Below are 19,916 nucleotides of genomic sequence, written 5' to 3'. Positions count from 1 at the left end.
AAGCTGTGTATAATTTTATTCTCGAGTATAGTGTGGTTCCAAATGACTTCAAACAATGAAGACATGTTATCATGCATTTTTGCGTCCTCTCGCTGATTCAGTCTATCTAGATAGAGACGCGCTTCTCAGAAGTGGGAAAAGGTTCTGTGTGTAGGCTAAATTGCAATGACATTGAATCAACCGAGAAAAAGCACATATTTACTACTGTTGTCACAGATCTTCACCTCCGTATTGGATAGACAAAGCCTGACTACTATGACATGTAGTAGCCTGTTGAAATCATCGTAGAACAACAATAGAATATGAGTCTTGGAAAGGCAGACAACAGGACGATACGGGAGCACTATGCGGGATCGGCCCGGGAACCTATAGGTAAGGTTTGAGTGGTTAAATTAACCAACGTGCATCAGAAATCATGGCCTTAAAAAGCGTTTAGGCTAGGTATGTATAAGTATGATCCTCATGGGTCATGTTGATCTTTCTTTTCTAGAACAAAGCCATGCATGGCAATAACGGCAGGTCTGCTGATCTACAGAGAACATGTATATATCTACGAATCATGATGTTTGTGATAAACAGCATAGGTAAAAAGCCCAATCCGTCTATTTGGGGAGATATCAAGAATATTTACACATTGGATAGCCTCTCCCACGAGTCTGCCCATGCAGAAACAGTATAAAGAAATATGCCCTCCAAAAATTTCAGACCCCGACCCAGCATAAGTGTGCTTTTGTGTAAACCAAGGGCCCAACCGCCCGATTCTGTGTAAGATTTATCTCTTTCTTGTTTTGGTTTTGATTTCTTGTCGTGCAAGAGCTGGGTCGGGGTTTACCGGGCATACAGGAGAGCTAAGCCTGAAACACAATATAAAAAAAACCAAAACCAAGAGAGGGGAAAGGGTATCAACACCGTGACACATGCTGGGATGACATGGAGAGGGAATGGAATGGAAAAAGGACGAGAACACAAGAAGAGGAGCGTGGACTTCATGAGCACATAAAGAGTAAAGAACCAGAGATCAATAAATGCTAGGGCATATTGGGGAGTTCGTCGATCAGAATTCGTTCCGGAGATCTTCATGTGAGTGATGACCGGATTGATCACGTTCCTTGGCCTTGCGGCGGGAGGGAGCAGGGACAAAATCGAAGAAGCGGTATTTGCTAGAGCTCTCCTTCGTTACACTGGACCTGCGAGCCTTGGAATTCTCAGAGTGGTCGAGAGAATAGGTAGAGGAATTCTTGGAGCTGCCGGTGCTATCGCGAGCATCAGACCATCGGGGTATCGTGAAGGGCATGCGAGACTGATCCCAAGTGGCAGAGGAAGAGCTGGGTGGAGTGTCATCCTCCTCTGGCGCACAGTCGGTTGATCGACGGGGAAGGGGAGGTCGAGGTGCGAAGAATCCAATAGAGCCACGATGACCTGGAGTTGCCGAGGCAGCAGACCCTGGGGCAGCAGGAGCAGTAGCAGTAGAATCCGGAGCTGGAGTCGCTGGCTTGCTTGAACTCTCATCATAGAAGGTCACGGCCCGCTCCATGGAATCCACTAACTCCTCCCATTTGATCTGAAGAGTATCATTTGGGCGTTCAGCTTGCTCAGCCTCATCCAAACAATCTTCAGTGCGCTCTTGCAGGTGAAGTGCCAATTCATGAAACTTGGAAAGGAACGGATCGATCTCTTCCAATTCAGAGAGTCGCTCAGGGACAACTTCCAGCCAAATGTGAATCAAGTTTGCGAAGCACCGGGATTGGTCGACCAAAAATGGAAGACTAGGGAAGCCCTCACGCGAGGTAGGTGGCAACCGTCCAAGAATTTGCAACGGAGTGGTATAGGAGGGGGTGGGAATAGGAGCTGTCGCATTCGACGGGATGTCACAGATAAGATCGACGAATTGCTTAAACTCGGTGCGGTTGCCAACCAGGAATTTGTTCATGGGCTCCATCCATGGTTCTTTGTTGCCGAATGTTGTCATGTTGGCTAAGCCCTGGAGGGCCTTGGCAATGAGGGTTAAAGTGCGCTGGGCGCGAGGACGGGGATGGTCTGCGAGGATAGTGAGCGAATAGAACAGAATAGGGCATACAGAGGCTCTTACCTTTCAAGAGCCCGAAGAGCTTGGGGTTGAGAATGGCCGGGCAAAAGAACCGTAGGAAGAGGAAGCCAGATACACTACTGTAAGTCACAGAGCGCAAGAAGTCGCCATAGCGATCCTCAGCGCACGCCCTGACATGTCGAAAGATACGCCTGAGCTCAGCAGGACACCGGGACCATGAAATCGCAATGGACTTCCAGACCATCGTGGTGAGATTGATTAGGTTCCGCCAGTTGCGATCAAGGTCTTCGGCACGCGGAACTCTAGCTGGGTCCACTTCACACTCGGGATCACTCTCGTCGATCTCGCGTAGGCGCTCTCCGATCGTCTCTTCCAAATATTCTTTACCCAACCGACGCATGTGCTGATCGAGTGCTTTGGTCAAGAGCGAATTCCCGCGAAACAGGAGATTGGCTTCCACAGTGGCTGTCCTCCCCATATCTCTGACTAGGACATTACGGTCATGACCGGAGGATTCCCGGGTGTCATTCGAATGAATTCTTGTCGTGTACCGCAGATGACTAGCGGTGGACTCCTTGTGGAGGCCATCGATCTCATCCTCGACCAGCGCCGAGATCCAGTCTACTGTGGACCCAGAGACCTGGTAGATATTCAGAAGCATCTCAGCGAGCTGCGTCAATTCAGACGACATCACTTGGCCCATATTGATTGTTAGGCCATTGGTGAATTTGTGAAGGAGCTCCTTCATCGGGGCGTATTCTTCAGACATCAGGACTACTGTCTCTTCCATTCGAGCTCTCATGAACATTTCACCAACTGCTTGATCATGATCATCTAAAATGGGCCACCACTTTTCAGAGTCCACGCCCGAGTCCAATTCATCCAACCGCAAATCCACCCGTCCAAACACTGCGTCATTGGTGGAAATCTCAATTTCATCGAGCATGTTGACTGCGTTGACTTCTTGAGTGGACGAGTATGTCCCTTGCGCAATGAGCGTCCAATCTCTCTGTGCGTTGAGGGTTTTGACCAATATAGAAGCCTGCGACAGGACTGGCGGTAAATCATTGAAGGTGAAATCTTCTCGCCAGAATGGGTTTGTGGTGCGGTATTTAACAGCAGTCTTCGCGCGAATTTCCCCATCCAAAAGAACCTCCGTGTAAAAGTCGCTAGCCTTGGGCGAGGCCGGAGCAGAGTAACCATGCGATCTAGATTGTTTTCGACTTCGCGGTGTTTCCTCTTCCTTGGTACGAAAAAGCTTCGCTTCCGTAACTCGCAAGTGTAGGATTCTCTCAATTCGAAACATGCCCTTAGTGGGTGAATTGTCGGCCTCCGGGGTTTTATTCGGGTCTTCCTCTGTAGCTTGCAGTTGAGGACCATAGAGCTCTGGGATGGTAAATGCACGCAGCAGAACGAACCAGACCTCGAAAAGGACGCGGGTTTCCAGAGCGAGATAGATGGGACGCATCGCTGCATCAGGAACGGGATGTGCTGTGTATTGCGGGTAAATGGCGATGCAGAACTCATCATCCAGCACCGACGAATCCAACTGTTGAATGGCACAGCGCGATAATTGCGAAAGTTGAATGCATGCCACAAGAGCAACATCAGACTCAGTATAGAGCTTAAAAAAGCCGTTTTCTAGTAGCCTACAGCTCACTCGCTGCCAGGAGGAAGAGAGGGCTCTTGACTGTCTATATGTCGAAACGCGACGTACCGCCGATGCCGGTCGCACTCCAGCCGCAGACGGTTTGTCCCAAAGAAGCATCTTACCGACCTTGATGATAGCGGCTTCTTTTTGGGATGCGGTCTCAGAGTTTCTTCGACGTTCAGGGATTCGTCGGTCTCCGATAATGACGGATTGAGGTTTGGTCATCTTATTCTGAACGCCCTTGGGACGTATGGGCTGCCAACATAATAGAGCTGCGAGCCAAGAGTCGAATGTTTCGTTGACATGAGGCCGTAGCTGGATGCCCAGCCCGGAGGTGAATGTATGAACGCTCAGGTAGGTTGTCTGAAGCTCTGAATCAAACAAAGTCCGTACCCGGCAGCCGCGGAGATCAGGGATGAGGGTCTTTGCTAAAGCAGGTTCTCCCTTTGCCTGGTATATGAGACTTCCAGTAGCGACATTAATTGCGCAGTATCCCGAGGTCCAGGGGCTTGACCCCCATGAGGAGTTGGAAGATGTTCGGAAAGACAGGATTCCATGCATCCTTCCGCAAGTGGTCTTCATCAATTGCAGTATCTTGGCGGCATCGGTGTTCGAGAGAGGTGAGGCGAATTGGTTGTGTGCGACTGTTGGTGATCGGCTACTCCCAGGGGATTTTCGCTGGCGTGTAACTGCTTGACCAATATAGTTGGGAGATTGTATCGATGGGAATCCAATGGAGGAGGAGGAATCTTCCGAGGTTTTACCTTCAGCCGTCTTGGGTTGAGATGAGCTGGCGGCGTTGACTGACCCAATACGTGCGCGAGACTTCACGGTATTGGACCCTATGTCGCTTCGTTGCTCCTCCATCGTTGTGGTTCGTGATCGCGTCCGCACGGTCCTTCCCTCCGTCGGCGCTTCCGGCTCGGTTCGTTCGACGGTTCGCGATCGCATGGTAGTTCGTGGCGAGGGCGCACTTTGGGTAAAGTGTTCGCTCTCAGATAAAGGGGAGTGTGATTCCGGGGTCACCGTACGAATGCCAGTGTCTCGAAAGCTGTCTGGGTAGACCATGCCGTGGCGGTCCCTAGATGAAGACTTCTTGCTCGATCGTCGCTCCACAGGGCGACTATATAATGCTTGGTGTATCGAGTTCCGTTTGGTACTGTGTCCATTGGGGTTTTCTGGATCCATTCTGCCCGGTCGTCACTCTCGCGCGAGCGGACGGGAGCGTGATGGGGAGAAGGTCCACACCGAAGGAAAGCGCTTGGGCTACCTCGACACCAATATTACAAAGATTCCGTAAACCTGCCCAGCCGCACGAGTATAAACGAAAGTCGGATTTTGTGCAGGGAGTCGTTATGAGAACACATGGAGTCCAGGGGAAGGAAGGAGGCCGGAGTCGTACATTCGGTCGAGACGGCGAGTCGGGGCAGGGACAAAGAGGAATCGCGGGTCACCGTCGTTTGTCTGAGAGATGCAGAATCTAGCAAATATACGGTGAGCGATCAATTGTTGGAAAGTTTGATTGCGATGCGTGATATTGTCGCGGGAGGAAGATGTAGCGGCGTGTCGGTTTCAAAGCTAGCCCGAAAGAGAGACCCGGAGCGGGCGTGATATCATTTTTTATCGAGGGAGAGGGAAGGAAAGGGAAGTAAGCGGGCTTATGGACAAGATAGACGTACCTTCATCAGTCCCCTTTGAAATTGGGAGGTCTTGAGATGCCGGGGCGGGATGCTGGGGAGGTGGAGGGAGGGGGCGCTTTCGTTTGGAGTGGGTTTGTGTGTGTGCGTCCGTGTTTTGCAGATCCCCCAGCAGAAAAGCAGACGTTCCGGGCGGAGCCAAGGAAAGGCAAGGATGGGGGATATATAGATCCTCCGGACCGATGAATTGTGAATTTTTTTCCTTAGTGAAAGGGAAGGGAGAGGGGCGAAGGGAAGAGGGGAGAGAAGTGGATAACGGAGCTGGGTGTGTATAAAGGGGAGAAGAAATCCACCGCAAACCAACTTCCTTACCAAATGTCGAGATGACAGTACCAACCGTTTCGACTTGATTATTATTCTTATGAATATTTCGATGAGATCCTCCTCAGCTTGAACTTTACCAGATCATCGTACCTCGGAAACCCGCTCTCTCTCGTTCCTCCAGGTACACAACGGAGACCAAAGATCCCGCTTCTTCAAGCCTTTAACCGGGAATACCAAGATTACGCCAATCGGGAGTGCAGAGAGGCGCTAAAGAGGCTACACGGCAGTAGAGAAGGCGATTCCCCTTAGTTTCCTTTAGTCCTCAGTTCCCACGCTTTAGCGTCGGGCCCGAACTAAGGCCTCGCCGTATTCAGGATAGTGTGTTGTTCCCATATTATTTTACTCAGTAATTGCGTGGCATCCATTTCGGGGGAGGTACTTTAGTGTCTATGCATAGGGGCGAATCATCATGAATCAGTGGCCACAGGCTCATGATCCCGGCTGTTGTCGATCGGACCCTCTTTCTGGAGCCAATGCCACCGTGCAAAATCTCTTGTTATTTGTTGCGCCCTGGTTCCATGCATAAGCGCACTAGCTACATAACTAGGTGCAGTTGGGATATAACCCGCTATATCCACCATTCCGAGGGGATCTCAAGCCCATGGACCCTTTGGTAAATTAGCAATCAGAAGCGAAATGATAGGAAGTCCCGACATCTCGGAGGGGAAAAAAGACGCGGGTACTAACTTCAAAGTGGGTTGCGGACTGGGGCCGTGTCATCAAGTAGATTCCCGCCTCATATATTCGTCTCCTGAAGTCTGGAAGTCCCCCGAAGTGGTGACCAGGCCTTCGTGAAACAATTTCAAATTAAGTCACCGCCAGATTGACGGTTCTAGAAAACGAACAGCGCAGTAGCAGTGCATCATGCATACTAAGTTAGTGTTCCACTAACACACTGTTCTTCCTTCCCGAGACCCCGCACTGACTAAGCCATCCACATGACTCGTGTCGTAACATGATTAGATTGTGGCCTCAGGCCACGATATTATGTCATAGTCCAGATCACCACCTGATAGCTTCCTCAATAGGTCCCGTGTCCATGATCAGATGCCCCGGGTCATAATCTCACGAGAAGAGAACCCTAGATCTCAGAGAGAAGAGTGAAAGGTATATCGTATTTGATTACAGCCCATGCATCGCTGTGTGCTGTACTGAAAGCTGTTGTGGATAGTGACCGCATCCCCACAGCGCCGTGTTGACCTTATCGGAATCCCTCCCAGAGCTCCGCCAATCCATGGCGATAATTCTCAAAGACTCGAGAGCATCAATCTGAGTCGGATTGGAAGATGATGTCCTCAAATATACTCTCGCGGTTTCTCCCACCCACAGACTCGCCATCCGTCTATGAAGCTATCCGAGAACACGATGCCGAATCCGATTCCTCTGATGTTGAAGAGCGTGCAGGGATGGGCCCAATGGGGGACCAGGAAAATTATAGTGACGGAGAGCTGGAGGACGCGCTGGCAGATGCAAGGGATAGCGAACTGTCTAGCCCAACTGCAGCCCTGCTGGGTCGGCCATCACCGAAGACCAATCCTCGCGGCTCCCCGTCGGTTTCGCGTCGTCGAAAACCCTCCAGACCCCGATGGATGACGCAGGCTTCGCCGCAAGGATATGAGCTTGATGATCGAGATGAGGACGTACCACAGTCACTCTTGGTGGAGGGTCATGATGATGAGGACCTGAAATCAAGGCTCCCTCCCCCGCCTCAAATGATGCCCAGTCGCTCCAGAACCCCTAGTCCTCGACCATCTCCACACCCTGCACCGCCACGACGCTGGGAAACGTCCCATAATCGACAACCATCAGATACTGATAACCGTCATCCTTGGACGCGATGGTTTTATGGGCAGCACCTAAGCTTAGCTAACGTTGACCCTAAGAAGAAAGCCATGTGGCGCTGGGCAAATGTAGAGGATTTGGACAATTTCTTGAAAGATGTATACATTTATTTCCTGGGAAATGGATTTTGGTCCATTCTTTTGAGTCGCGCCTTGAATTTGTTGACGTTTGCCTTTGTAGTGGGGTTCTCCACGTTCCTCACCAACTGCGTCAACTACCACAAGGTCAGAGGCAGCAAATCACTGGACGAGATTTTGATCCCCAAATGCACCTCCCAGATGTCTGGCTCCACGCTCTTTTTGCTATGGTTATGCACATTCTTCTGGATTGGGAAGCTTTTCCAATATTTGCTGGACATTCGACGGCTTCAGCACATGCATGACTTCTATTACTACTTGCTTGGAGTTTCGGACGGGGAGGTACAAACCATCGCATGGCAAGAAGTTGTCAGCCGGTTGATGACGCTGCGAGATTCTAATCCCGCCACGGCCGCAGCAGTGTCTGCCAAACATCGACGATTTATGGGCAGTCAATCAAAACAGCGAATGGATGCTCATGACATTGCGAATCGTCTCATGCGCAAGGAAAATTTTATGATTGCCTTAGTCAACAAAGACATATTGGATCTTACGCTGCCCGTCCCGTTTCTGAGAAATCGTCAGCTTTTCTCGCGCACATTAGAATGGAATCTTAACTTATGCATCATGGACTACGTTTTCAATGAACAAGGTCAGCTGCGCACCTTGTTTCTAAAAGATACCCACCGGAGAGCGCTGAGTGATGGGTTGCGACGACGCTTTATATTTGCTGGCATTATGAACATCTTCGTCGCGCCATTCATCGTGGTCTACTTTCTTATGCACTACTTTTTCCGCTATTTTAATGAGTTTAAGAAGAACCCGGGCCAGATCGGATCACGCCAATACACCCCGCTGGCGGAGTGGAAGTTTCGCGAGTTCAATGAGCTCTGGCATTTATTTGAGCGTCGGATCAATATGTCCTATCCATTTGCCAGTCGCTACATCGACCAATTCCCCAAGGACAAGACAGTTCAGGTAGCCCGGTTTGTGGCATTCATCTCCGGTGCATTGGCCTCTGTACTTGCCCTTGCGTCACTGGTGGACCCCGAATTATTCCTAGGATTTGAGATCACTCCTGACCGTACCGTTCTCTTTTACCTGGGTATTTTTGGTACGGTATGGGCATTTGCACGCGGACTGGCTCCCGAAGAAACCGACGTCTTTGATCCTGAATACGCACTACTTGAGCTGATCGATTTTACGCACTATTTTCCGAGCACCTGGAAAGGCCGCCTGCACAGCGATGATGTGCGCAAAGAATTCGCTGTTTGTTACCAAATGAAGATCGTCATCTTCCTTGAGGAGATCCTCAGTATGATCTTCACGCCTTTTGTGCTGTGGTTCAGCCTTCCCAAATGCAGTGACCGATTGATAGACTTCTTTCGCGAATTTACGGTTCATGTTGATGGGATGGGCTACCTTTGCTCTTTTGCGGTCTTTGATTTCAAAAAAGGCACAAATGTCATGTCCGCAGGCCGGAGGGACACACCGGGCAGGCAAGATCTGCGGGCGGATTACTTCTCGACAAAGGACGGAAAGATGCTTGCTTCATACTATGGGTTCTTGGATCACTATGGTACCAATAATCCGTCTGCTGGTCGACGGCCATTCCATCCACCCCCGAATTTACCTACGCTTGGGCCCCACGAGATAGGCGGTCTCCATGATCGATATGATCCCCAACCTCGATCAGGACCTATGGGGCAATTGGGTCCGTCCCTTGTAGCATCGAGATTTCGACCCATGGCAGCCGACCATACTCGTTCCCCCACCGCTTCCATGCTTTTAGACCCGCATAATCAGCCATCTGCATCGGGCTTCCGCCCCGGACGGGCTGCCCCCTATCATCGTTCCCGCCTTGCTCGGTCGCAGCATCCTATGGCTGATACCGCTGAGGACGAAGAGTCACCATCGGAGACCCATGACTCTTCCACCCGCGCCCCGCGCCCCACCGGTACATCAAGTGGCGGGGTTGGCACGAGCGATGGGGACTTGGGAGATTCCTGGCGAATGAATCCACTGGCCAACGAAGAAGAAGTTGATGAAGGCAATGAGGGTGAGAATTTGAATGACATCGCTGGAGGAGCCGGTGTTCTGGGTCTCATCCAACAGTTCCAGAAAGCCAATACGGACGGTCGACGGACTACGGTTGGAATATAGAGTCTTGAAGGTATCATTCACGCATAACGGGGAAATTATTCAGAAAGCCCAATCATGTAGTCTCCATGAATTTTTGTTTTTGCCTTGTTTAGCGATCTAGAATTGATTCTTTCTTCTCCTTTTTAGGACCTATCCGTGTTGTATAGGGCTAGACAGGTGCAAGGTCTACCATCAGACCACGTATATACCGGTTAGTGTCTAGCAATCTTGGTTTCCCTTTCTGATTTAGTGCTCACCCCTTACCGCTTTTTGCTCCCCGGGTCGTGTGAAAATCTTGGTATTTAATTGAACTAATCTCCGACAGAAATTCTCGTAGTTCGGTCCAATCAATAAGTAGTTTACTAAATAGGCAGCGATTTGCCCCATAGCGGGGCTGGACAGAATATTAGATTATTTGACTGAGTCCGTAATTTTTACCCGCCAGCATGATGCAAATCATCCTGTCGCCTGCGCATTTATGGCCTAGCGGGATCCCGGCCGCTGTCCGCTTGCACCCTGAGATGGATGGAATGAGTGACCCACTAGAAGAAATTAAAGGGCAGTGCCAGTTTTTGAAAGTAAAAGGCCCCATCGATCTGGGAATAAGATCTTATTAACATCTCATAAAAATAAGGACTCTCCTTTTTGACTCAAGAGGAGGATAGGACCTAGCGACGGGCTCTAACACAGAAATCGGCGTCTGCAGATCAAAGCTTCCGTGATGTATTTATAGCCTGTGGGGTGAATGGAGAGCTGTACACAAAACATATACTATATCTCCTAGTCGTACTACTTAAATGCCCGACTTCAGTGGCCCTCACACGTCCAAACGCTGTAGTCGTCTGCCTCGTCGACATATTCTATGAGCCCGAGGACCACTCACGTATCACTTAGCTATTGATCCTCCAATATGCGATTCCTAGCGCCGGAGAACTTGCCTACGAGCTACCGCCTCGAAACCGCCGATTTCAGCGCAATGGCAATGATCCGTGCTGGTACATACTGTTATCTTCCCATGCCTCGACTGGCATGCATATTCGTAATCGATAGCCAGAGCTTTTTGGTTATGTTAACTTTTGTTACTATTGATCGCTCCCACTTAATCTTGTTTCGCGGCAACATAAAATAACGGATAGAAAATCTTATAAAATCGATATGCATCTACCGATCCTATAGATGATGGCGGGCCTCAGCCAGCGAACGTACCTTGGGGTTCATGAGCGACTTTACTGTGGACGGATGGACCGAGGAGTTTGGGCGGTTTGCACCAGAGCGACTACCCACGAGCGCCAGGGCCGGGTGACCGACTACATCTGGGATCAGCTAGCAGATATTTCGAAGAAGCCGTTCATTGATTATAATACTCTTCGCCCAGACCGGCAGCTTACCATAATGCAGGGGCGATCTTCTGCTTGATATTCAAGGCCACTGGCGTAACCGATTATCTAGTTATTTAGCTATATAGCGCCAAGTCTATGTGCATCTACTTTAATAGAGCGGCGAACCTTATCCCCGGTGCATCGAAATACTTCAGGAATTCACGACGGATACTTCCACAAGGCTTTCTACTCCTCCATCTTGGCATTACTTGGCGTTCTTCGTATTAGGAGCATGACAGCCTCGGGTACGAAAGGGAAATTGGGCATAGAACCCCCCCACGATGATAGGTTGATCCTCCGGACCCTTGCTGACCCGCTCAAGCGAAACAACTCAAGGCTGCAGTCAGTCTAGGCTCAAATAGACATGTATTACTTATGATCCGAATCAACGTGTTCTATGATTGGATCCCCCTGCGTTTGACCCTCGGTGGCGTACACCCCCTCATCCAGTTGTGGTCCCCGAAGACTGCGGTAGGAAGCTCGGCAGGCTTGGCTACGGTCGAGAACCCTGAAGAGCTGAACCCAGTCAGCACTTATTCTTCCCCCTTTCCTTTGGAGTTTGACGATATTTTTTTCCTTCTTCTTGTGTAGGGAGATTGCAAAGATTTCCAGGAACAAGGATCATATTTAAAAATAGAAGAGCTTCATCTCCCAGTCGGGCAATTATGCCTAGTTGGGGTTAATGTCAACACTAGAGTGATGGAGCAGGAACTAGAGATCTGGATCCATACAATTGATCCAATAACATTCTTGCCTCAATCGCGCGTCACCCATCACATGTGGATCGTTCGTTGTTTTAGTCTCGTGATACAAGGCCAAGGGTCTAGAATTTAATATTTTCTTTGATTTCTATCCAAATTCATTCCTCTTGTTTCCCTTCTTCACTCCCTTTCCTTCCCGTCATTCATTTATTCATCCCGTCGAAACACGGGCCCGTCATGTTTCGCGCTCGACGCTACCGAGTGCTCCTCGTATTCGCGGCAGCATTTATCCTTGCGGTCCTTCATTTCGCTCGGTCGCGCGATTGGGCTGATACCATCATCGAGACTCCTGCGATACACTATCCGGATACTGCAGCTTATCCAAAATCCCAGTCCGCGCCGGCCGCGAAGCCCATCCCTGGCGTCCCGGTGGAAAAAGGAAGCAACCGGTTTGCGCCTGCGGAGCCTGATTATAACTCGTTTGGATCCCACTCTTCTGAGAATCTCAGTCCGCCGACTATCTCAGAAGCTCCGTTAAAGGAGGACACTAAGAACTCGGCTTCGTCTTCGGGAGCGGGCTCGTATAACAATGCACAGGAGAAGGTTCCAAGCAAGGGGACAGCGAACGGCCTGAAGAACACTGGCTCCATTTCCAGTGATGTCTCCAGTGGTAATAAGCGCCCGCCCGTGAGTTCGGATTCGAGCTTGAGTGATTCGAGCTCTGCTCTTCTGGAAGAGATCGATATCGAAGGCTCAGGCAGGGTGGCAACTAAGCACGAACCCGGCGCACCAACCACGCGATGGAGAAAATTCCCCGAAAGATTCCCCGTTTCATCGGCTGAGCTTATCAAGCTACCAAAGACATATGCGAAGTCCATGCCGAAGCTGCAGGCCAAGTTTAAGGATGAGGCGACTGCCGACAAGCAGGAACGATTGCAGCAGCTCAGCACGATCAAAGCCGAGTTCAAGCACGCATGGGAAGGGTATAAAAAGATTGCTATGGGTCATGACGAGATCAAGCCTCTTTCAGCGGCATTTGAGGATCCATTCAATGGATGGGGAGCGACATTGGTGGATTCGCTTGACACCCTATGGATCATGGAGATGAAGGAGGAGTTCTCGGAAGCAGTCGATGCGATTAAGAAAATCGATTTCATGACCTCGGCCAGAGAGGATATTCCTATGTTTGAAACTGTGATTCGGTATCTTGGTGGCTTGCTTGGTGCCTATGATATCTCTGCACAGCGATACGATGTGCTACTGGAGAAGGCGGAGGAGCTCGCTGAGATCTTGATCGGTGCTTTTGATACACCTAACCGCATGCCGGTACTTTACTACCGTTGGACACCGTAGGTATCATCTTGTTCACGTTTGCTTAAAATGCTGGGACTAACATTCCCACAGGGACCATGTGGTTCGACCCCACAGAGCATCATCTAAGGCTGGACTGGCCGAAATTGGATCTATGTCTCTGGAATTCACTCGATTGGCTCAATTGACCCAGCAAGACAAGTACTATGATGCTATTGCACGGATTACGAACGAGCTAGAGGGGCTGCAAGACCAAACCTCTATCCCAGGACTGTGGCCCATGAAAGTCAATGCACAGGGTTGTGCGAAATATAAAGCTTACCAGCAAATCAACCCTGGTAATTCTATCAACAAAGAAGAGCCCCGAGCCCAAGAGCTTTTGGTGGAAACACCAACAGAAACGCAGAACAGCACAACAACGACCGTGGCTCATAAGCATTACGCTGCGCCGACTGATTTGAACAGTTACCTCAACTTGATCTCACGTGATGCCTTGATGGACGATTTTGCAGAGGCAGAGCCAGCCAACTATCACAAGAGTTCTAGCTCTGGCAATCTGGATATCGAGGCTGAGGCAGATCAACCCAAGTGCAATGGGGGGTTGCTGATGCCCAACGCGTACCGTGATAACAAGTATACGATGGGAGGAATGGCTGACTCGACGTACGAGTATTTGCCCAAGGAGTATCTCCTGCTCGGTGGTGCGAACGACCAGTACAAGAAAATGTACACCAAGGCCATTGATGCAGCCCGCAAAAACCTACTTTTTACACCCATGGTCAAGGGTGAACGTGATATCCGGTTTATGGGGTCAACCACCAGCCTGGACCTTGGAAAGAAAACCACCGATGTTCAGTCTTTGCTGATGTACGAGAGCCATCATCTAACCTGCTTTATCGGAGGCATGGTTGCTGTTGGAGCCAAGGCCTTTGGCATCGACGGAGACATGGACCTTGCTGCCAAACTAACCGACGGTTGTGCGTGGGCATACGAATCGACGACCACCGGTATAATGCCGGAGCGTTTCCGTATGCTACCTTGTGGCAAGGACCGAGCCTGCGAATGGGACCAGACGCGCTATGACGACGAAGTCAAGCGTTACGGCCCCGTTCGCGATTCTGCCGCCGAGGCCCAGTTCCGCAGCGGAGAAAGCACATACGGACAACGCGTCAAAATGGTCTCCGACCCAAAGTCAGAATCCGGAGCCAGCGATAGCGGCATGGCTGTTCCTTTACCCATGCCGGGTTCATTGAACCCGCACGACAGAGACCCGGAAGTCTATAAGCGGGATGGATTTGGCGTTGGTAGGGAGGCAAAACCATCTGCCATCCCCGCACCAGCGTCCACTCCCGGAGCTGTCAGTGATCTTGAGAATCGAGATGCCCCTCGTGCACCCCAGTCAGGCTCCTCTCTATCCCAAACAGACCGTGACTACCATCTCCCGGCGGGTATGGTTAGCATCGCCTCGCCGGATTACTACCTCCGACCTGAAGCTATCGAGTCTATTTTCATCATGTACCGACTCACAGGTGATGATGCTTGGCGACGGAAGGGCTGGAAGATGTTCGAGGCGGTCTCAAAGTACACTCGAACGGAATTGGCAAACGCTGCTATCGTGGACGTCATGTCTTCTAAGCCTGTACAGAAGGATACCATGGAGTCATTCTGGTTGGCAGAAACCTTAAAGTACTTCTATCTGCTTTTCAGCGATCCGAGTGTGGTTGATTTGGATAAATATGTCTTGTGAGTTTCAACGTTTGCACTTGATTGTGTCCTGGACAGTACTAACGAGAATCAATAGGAACACCGAAGCGCACCCATTCCAGCGTCCGTTTGGAGTGTAATGTATTGTTTGTTTGAATTCTTTTTCCTTGCATAGTGATACCAGCGAAAATTGCATAGATAGTTCCTTTTCAATTTGTGTTGTAGCCGTCTTTCCAAAGGTTCTCCAATAATATAGGTTCTCCACTCGTATAAGGAAAGAGGGCGAAATTTGCCTCCAATGAACAGCCCAGGTCATAATATAAAAGTGTGCTATAGATCAATTACTGAATGATCACCACAGGTTTAGCTCAGCCCTACGGTACAGATCAGGTGAAAGCACATCAAATCGCTTATGTAATAACAATGAAGCAAAAAGCGGCGCGGCACAAGCACCAGAACGGGAAGAGGAAAGCCAAGGTACGTACTCCGTTGTCGCCCCGCCTCCAACACATCCCGCATCTCCAACCTCCCAAAGGGGTCCGCGATGAGTGCTCTCTTAACGCCCCGAAGACGCAGATTGAGCTCGGGAAATGGAGCAAGAGGTCTCGGAGCCCGAACAGTTCTGGAATGGTAAGTGTATACTACCCGGGGAAAAAAGCAAGCAGCGCGGTCGTGCGTTCTGAGTGCTTCCCCTCCCCAATCGGACTTATTGATGATCATCCAATTTTCATGTGACCATGTCATTCCCCCAATTAACGACCAACAGAACTCGACGCGATCGTTTCTAAGCCTGCCGACTCGGAAGACCTTATCGATGATGTCTTGAGGGCGTATTTGGGCTTTACGACTCAGTACAAAGGTGCCTTTCCCTCCTTTATATCGCTCCGAACTGCTGCGTCACCGTCGGCAATGGGTGTGTTGATTTGTTCGATTTTGAACTAATTTTTGTTTATGGGGTATAGCTGAATTCCTACGGTCAGAGTGGGATATTTCGCAATGCTCGTATAAACTCTTTTCGTCGAGCATCTTCGGCGAAAATGTTGATTATGTCCGTCGACAGATAATTTACGGTCTCTTGCAGGTACGAAAACCAATTGCGAATATATTGTTTCTATCCCACATACCTGGGTCATTGTAGCAGTGCGCTTATACTTTTCATATCACAGGAAGACGACCCGGATACCCTGCACCTGATTACGTCGTTTTTACTCTTTGATGGTCGACAGAGTGAAGTGTCGCTGCAGATGATGAATGAGGAAGGTGTTTTTGCCAGACTGTTGGAGCTTATCCAGGCGCGAAGGAGGGAAGATATGGATAGTGAGGCGGGACTGCACCGGCTTTTGATGGATCTGCTATATGAGATGTCGAGAGTCCAGCGTGTCAGGATCGAAGACTTGGGTATATTTCTTGGTGAACTACCCATTAATGCCAATAAGCTGATAATGGGTCTTTTCCCTTCTGTGCAGTGCTCGTGGATGACGACTTTATTCGGTGTCTTTTTGATATTATCGAGGATTTATCTTATGATGTCACGGATCCATATCATTATCCTGTTATCCGAGTCTTGGTAAGTTCGTATGACCTTCTAACCCAAAATTAGTAGCTAACGAATCGAACAGCTTGTTCTAAATGAACAATTTATGATCTCGGCCCATGATCCAGTGGATGGGCCGTCGTCGTCAAGCAAATTGACCAACAAGGTCATCAAAGTTCTGTCTATGTATGGCGGTTTGTACAAGACTTTTGGAGAGAACATTATTCTGCTTATTAACCGCGAAGGTATGTCTCTCTGCTTGATGGATACACACAGGCAACTAACATGCATTAGCCGAAACATCACTGCAGTTGCTGACACTGAAGCTGCTTTATCTGATTTTCACTACTCCCAGCACTTACGAGTACTTTTTTACCAATGATCTCCATGTTCTGGTAGATATCTTGATCCGGAATCTGCTTGACCTTCCTGAGGAGGCATCTGCACTTCGGCATACCTATTTGCGCGTGTTATATCCGCTTCTAGCACATACCCAGCTAAGACAGCCACCGCACTACAAACGAGACGAGCTTAGAAAGGTGCTCAGTCTCTTAGTGCGGGGTCAAGTCTCCTATGGAAATGATACCGAGCAAGCGAAGATACTCCATTTTGAGGAGGTTGACGAAACTACGCGGCGACTGGTCGCTCGATGTGCGACGGTAGATTGGCTGCGCAATGTTGAACCTGATATGAATGTTGCGCAAGAAGTTCCCACTCAGGTAGCAGTGACGGCTAGCATCGATACAGTCTTGGAAGACAATGTTCAGCAGGACTCACCAATTGAAATCGGAGATCCACTTGACCTGACCCGTTCACTGTCTCGTGCCAGCACCATCCCTGACTCTCCAGGGGCAGTATCGCCAACAAGAATGGACTCCCGGGGCTCATCCGAGGCGCCAGAATCCCGTCGAAAGCTCAGCGCAGTTGCACGGTTGGGCATGAATCTTGAACCAGCCAGCTCATCCTCTCTGAGCGTGCAAGCTGTAGCAGCGTTGCACGAGAAACCAGGTATCATGACACCCAGCCGCAAAGACGGTCCTGCAACCCGACCGCCAAAGATTAAGCCCGAACCTCCCAAATCCCGACGCTGGCGCGGTCGTCGCCTCGCCATGGACGAGGAAGACCAGCAGCACTCGGTCGACACAAGCAGTGAGCGTAACAGCAACAGCAATTCCACAATTCCTGAAGGTGTGGAGGTCAGCCCTACCACCTACACTGCTCCAAATACACCCTCCCACTCTAGTACTCAAATCGATCGCCGAAACTCCACTACAACCTCCCACCTCGTTCCCCCAGGACATCCCACTCACGCACGCCGCTCTGCCTCGAACCCACCCCCGGCTGTGCCCCCACCCCGTCGCTCCGCAACCACCACCCCTTCTTCCAGTCAGCACCGCCCTTCTCCACCACCAGGGACAGCAGTACCCGCACCATCTCCCGCACCCTTAGCAGTCGGCAAGCATGGCGCAAAGCCCCTGCCGCCAAAGACTCGCCGCTGGGGCCGTGGCAAGACACATATGCCCACTGACTCTGTCGAGAGCGGAACTAGCAGCGGTAGTCTACCCAAGGATGATGACGAAACCGGTATCATCACGGAAACTACTTTACCTCCGATATCGAAGACAGAGACAGAGCTAGAGCCACGACTACATGACCATAGCCACCCAGTATTGTCTGATGGTAATAGTAATGGTACCCGTGATCCCTTCTCGCCCACATCACCCACCTCGCCCACAATACTTCTTTCTCCCACATCCCCTACCGCCGAACTCGACTTCCGAGTTGGTGATGAGCAAGGCGGAAGTAACGGGTCTGCTGCACCTCTGAGTGTAGAAGAAGCGGTGCAGAATGTTTCATTGCATTAGATCGGGTTTGCTATTCATCTAGTGCTACTACTATTTAGGTAGCTTAGACCCAACTCACATCTATATACCTATTGTACCGATAGGTATTCAGCTTGTGAGTCTGGAGAAGATTTGATTGCATTTGGTTCATAGCCGCGCATAATTGCTTTTGAAATGATAATGACATGACAACATTGAGAGCAGTTGGAATTCGGCAGATTCCTAAATGCGTTAATGGAACTAAGAGGTTGAACAGAGGAATGTAGATGACACTTAGGTAGCTTGCTGTCTTGAAGATTGATTTGTTTACTAGGACTGGTGTCCCAGTATGTAATGCATTTTGTGCATTATAGAAGATGTACCTAAACAACGGATGACCAAAGAATAGGAAGCAAAGTAACCAGTGATCAGCGTGATGAAGATGAACTATTCCGTAGAATGTAAATAAAAAGGCCGACAAATATCAAATAAAAGTACAATACGCGAGGATGTACGGCAAGACCGCCTATACCCAGGCGTGTAGGTTAGGGTCGAAGGTTTGACAGCCAAATGACCATAAAATCAATCAATCAATCAAGACAGTATAAACCGCCTCAAATCTTCAACCCGTAACTCCTAGCGACACCAACGACAGTGTTACCAAAGAAGGAAACACACTGCCCGACAACCTCAACCTTCTTAGCCAAAATATCCTTATCCTCAAACCTCCGCTCAACAAAGCTCTCGGTCTCACTCATATCCGGTGTCGGGTCGCGCGTCATCACAACCTCCGCACTGGCGTAGATAGCCGCAACGGCAGCACGGCGCGTGTACCAGCTCGCATCGACGGAGGTATCGCCAGCCAAACTGAGAATATCGTTCGAAAGAGCATGTAGTTCTGTGAGGGCGAGAGGGATGTTGCCTAGAAGAGACATTTGGGCGAGGGCCTGATTTTTGTTAGTACCGCAATCGCAAGAGATCTAGCGAATGACAAATTGAAAATGGGGGTGTATCCTACCTCCTGCCATTGTCCCCTGACTACCTCGTTCATCTTCATTCTCTTCATGATGAGTGTCTTAATCTTGGATTGGACATCCTGCCCCACGGGAAACTGGATTTCTCCACTTTCGACTGCTGCGCGGAGCAGTCCGCGGCGGCTGGCCAGCCAGAAGAGGATGAGGTCGTATTCGCCGTTAGGTAGGAGCTGGATGCTCACGTCCAGAAAGCCTGCATCGCGGGCACCAAGGAGAATGGATGTGTGGGTGAAGCCGTGGACTGGGGTGTGAGCGAGACTTGCTTCGAGGATCGCAATTTGGCTATTTGTGTATTCGTGGACTGGGAGGGCTGGGTGGAGAGTTGAGTGGTAGGGTCTTCTTGGTTGGAAGGATCGGTATTTGGGAAGTTGTGAGTGATGGCTTGGTGGTGTGGTTGTTGGTCGGGTTGTGCGGATAGAGGCGGTTGTGAGGGGGCGGAGAGATTGCGATGATTTGATGTAGGAGGTCAAGGCCCTTTGTGGGCAGATCCGGGCGATTGAGGCCATGGTTATTTGCAATTGGAGTTGGAGAAGGTGAAGTTTAGACTACGCGGAAGGAGTTCAAGTAAAGTTGCATGTTCGGTGGATCGGATCTGCACGTGCATGAGCACAGACGTTTTCTAGGCTAACGCAGATCAAAACTCAAGTTTC

At 50.0% G+C, this 19,916-nt stretch overlaps 6 protein-coding genes across 6 annotated transcripts; 4 read left to right on the top strand and 2 right to left on the bottom strand.

Annotated features, from left to right (window-relative positions):
- Positions 1 to 1,054: 1,054 nt before the first annotated feature.
- N7484_011342 (GTPase-activating protein BUD2) lies at positions 1,055 to 4,886 on the bottom strand (the record flags this gene model as incomplete). The annotated part of the gene is made up of 2 exons (XM_057121729.1): positions 1,055 to 2,037; positions 2,090 to 4,886. 2 exons carry the CDS (start codon positions 4,884 to 4,886, stop codon positions 1,055 to 1,057), a joined length of 3,780 nt encoding a protein of 1,259 aa, XP_056967483.1.
- A 2,119-nt stretch (positions 4,887 to 7,005) lies between these two features.
- On the top strand, positions 7,006 to 9,801 carry atgI (autophagy protein ATG9; the record flags this gene model as incomplete). The annotated part of the gene is made up of 1 exon (XM_057121728.1): positions 7,006 to 9,801. One exon carries the CDS (start codon positions 7,006 to 7,008, stop codon positions 9,799 to 9,801), a length of 2,796 nt encoding a protein of 931 aa, XP_056967482.1.
- A 1,158-nt stretch (positions 9,802 to 10,959) lies between these two features.
- On the top strand, positions 10,960 to 11,196 carry N7484_011340 (uncharacterized protein; the record flags this gene model as incomplete). Its single annotated transcript, XM_057121727.1, has 1 exon — positions 10,960 to 11,196. One exon carries the CDS (start codon positions 10,960 to 10,962, stop codon positions 11,194 to 11,196), a length of 237 nt encoding a protein of 78 aa, XP_056967481.1.
- A 901-nt stretch (positions 11,197 to 12,097) lies between these two features.
- N7484_011339 (class I alpha-mannosidase 1A) lies at positions 12,098 to 15,015 on the top strand (the record flags this gene model as incomplete). Its single annotated transcript, XM_057121726.1, has 3 exons — positions 12,098 to 13,209; positions 13,265 to 14,914; positions 14,973 to 15,015. 3 exons carry the CDS (start codon positions 12,098 to 12,100, stop codon positions 15,013 to 15,015), a joined length of 2,805 nt encoding a protein of 934 aa, XP_056967480.1.
- A 450-nt stretch (positions 15,016 to 15,465) lies between these two features.
- N7484_011338 (DUF2013 domain-containing protein) lies at positions 15,466 to 18,274 on the top strand (the record flags this gene model as incomplete). Its single annotated transcript, XM_057121725.1, has 7 exons — positions 15,466 to 15,505; positions 15,642 to 15,788; positions 15,838 to 15,956; positions 16,042 to 16,273; positions 16,342 to 16,442; positions 16,495 to 16,654; positions 16,704 to 18,274. The coding sequence occupies 7 exons, from the start codon at positions 15,466 to 15,468 to the stop codon at positions 18,272 to 18,274; spliced, it is 2,370 nt and encodes a 789-aa protein (XP_056967479.1).
- A 572-nt stretch (positions 18,275 to 18,846) lies between these two features.
- On the bottom strand, positions 18,847 to 19,870 carry N7484_011337 (uncharacterized protein; the record flags this gene model as incomplete). The annotated part of the gene is made up of 3 exons (XM_057121724.1): positions 18,847 to 19,179; positions 19,251 to 19,811; positions 19,865 to 19,870. The coding sequence occupies 3 exons, from the start codon at positions 19,868 to 19,870 to the stop codon at positions 18,847 to 18,849; spliced, it is 900 nt and encodes a 299-aa protein (XP_056967478.1).
- Between the last annotated feature and the right edge of the window lie 46 nt (positions 19,871 to 19,916).

This window comes from Penicillium longicatenatum (genome assembly GCF_028827895.1).
Source record: "Penicillium longicatenatum strain IBT 33135 chromosome Unknown contig_7_segment0_segment0, whole genome shotgun sequence".
In the NCBI taxonomy this organism is placed as follows: Eukaryota; Fungi; Ascomycota; class Eurotiomycetes; order Eurotiales; family Aspergillaceae; genus Penicillium; species Penicillium longicatenatum.
This window is presented reverse-complemented; position numbering and strand designations above follow the sequence as displayed.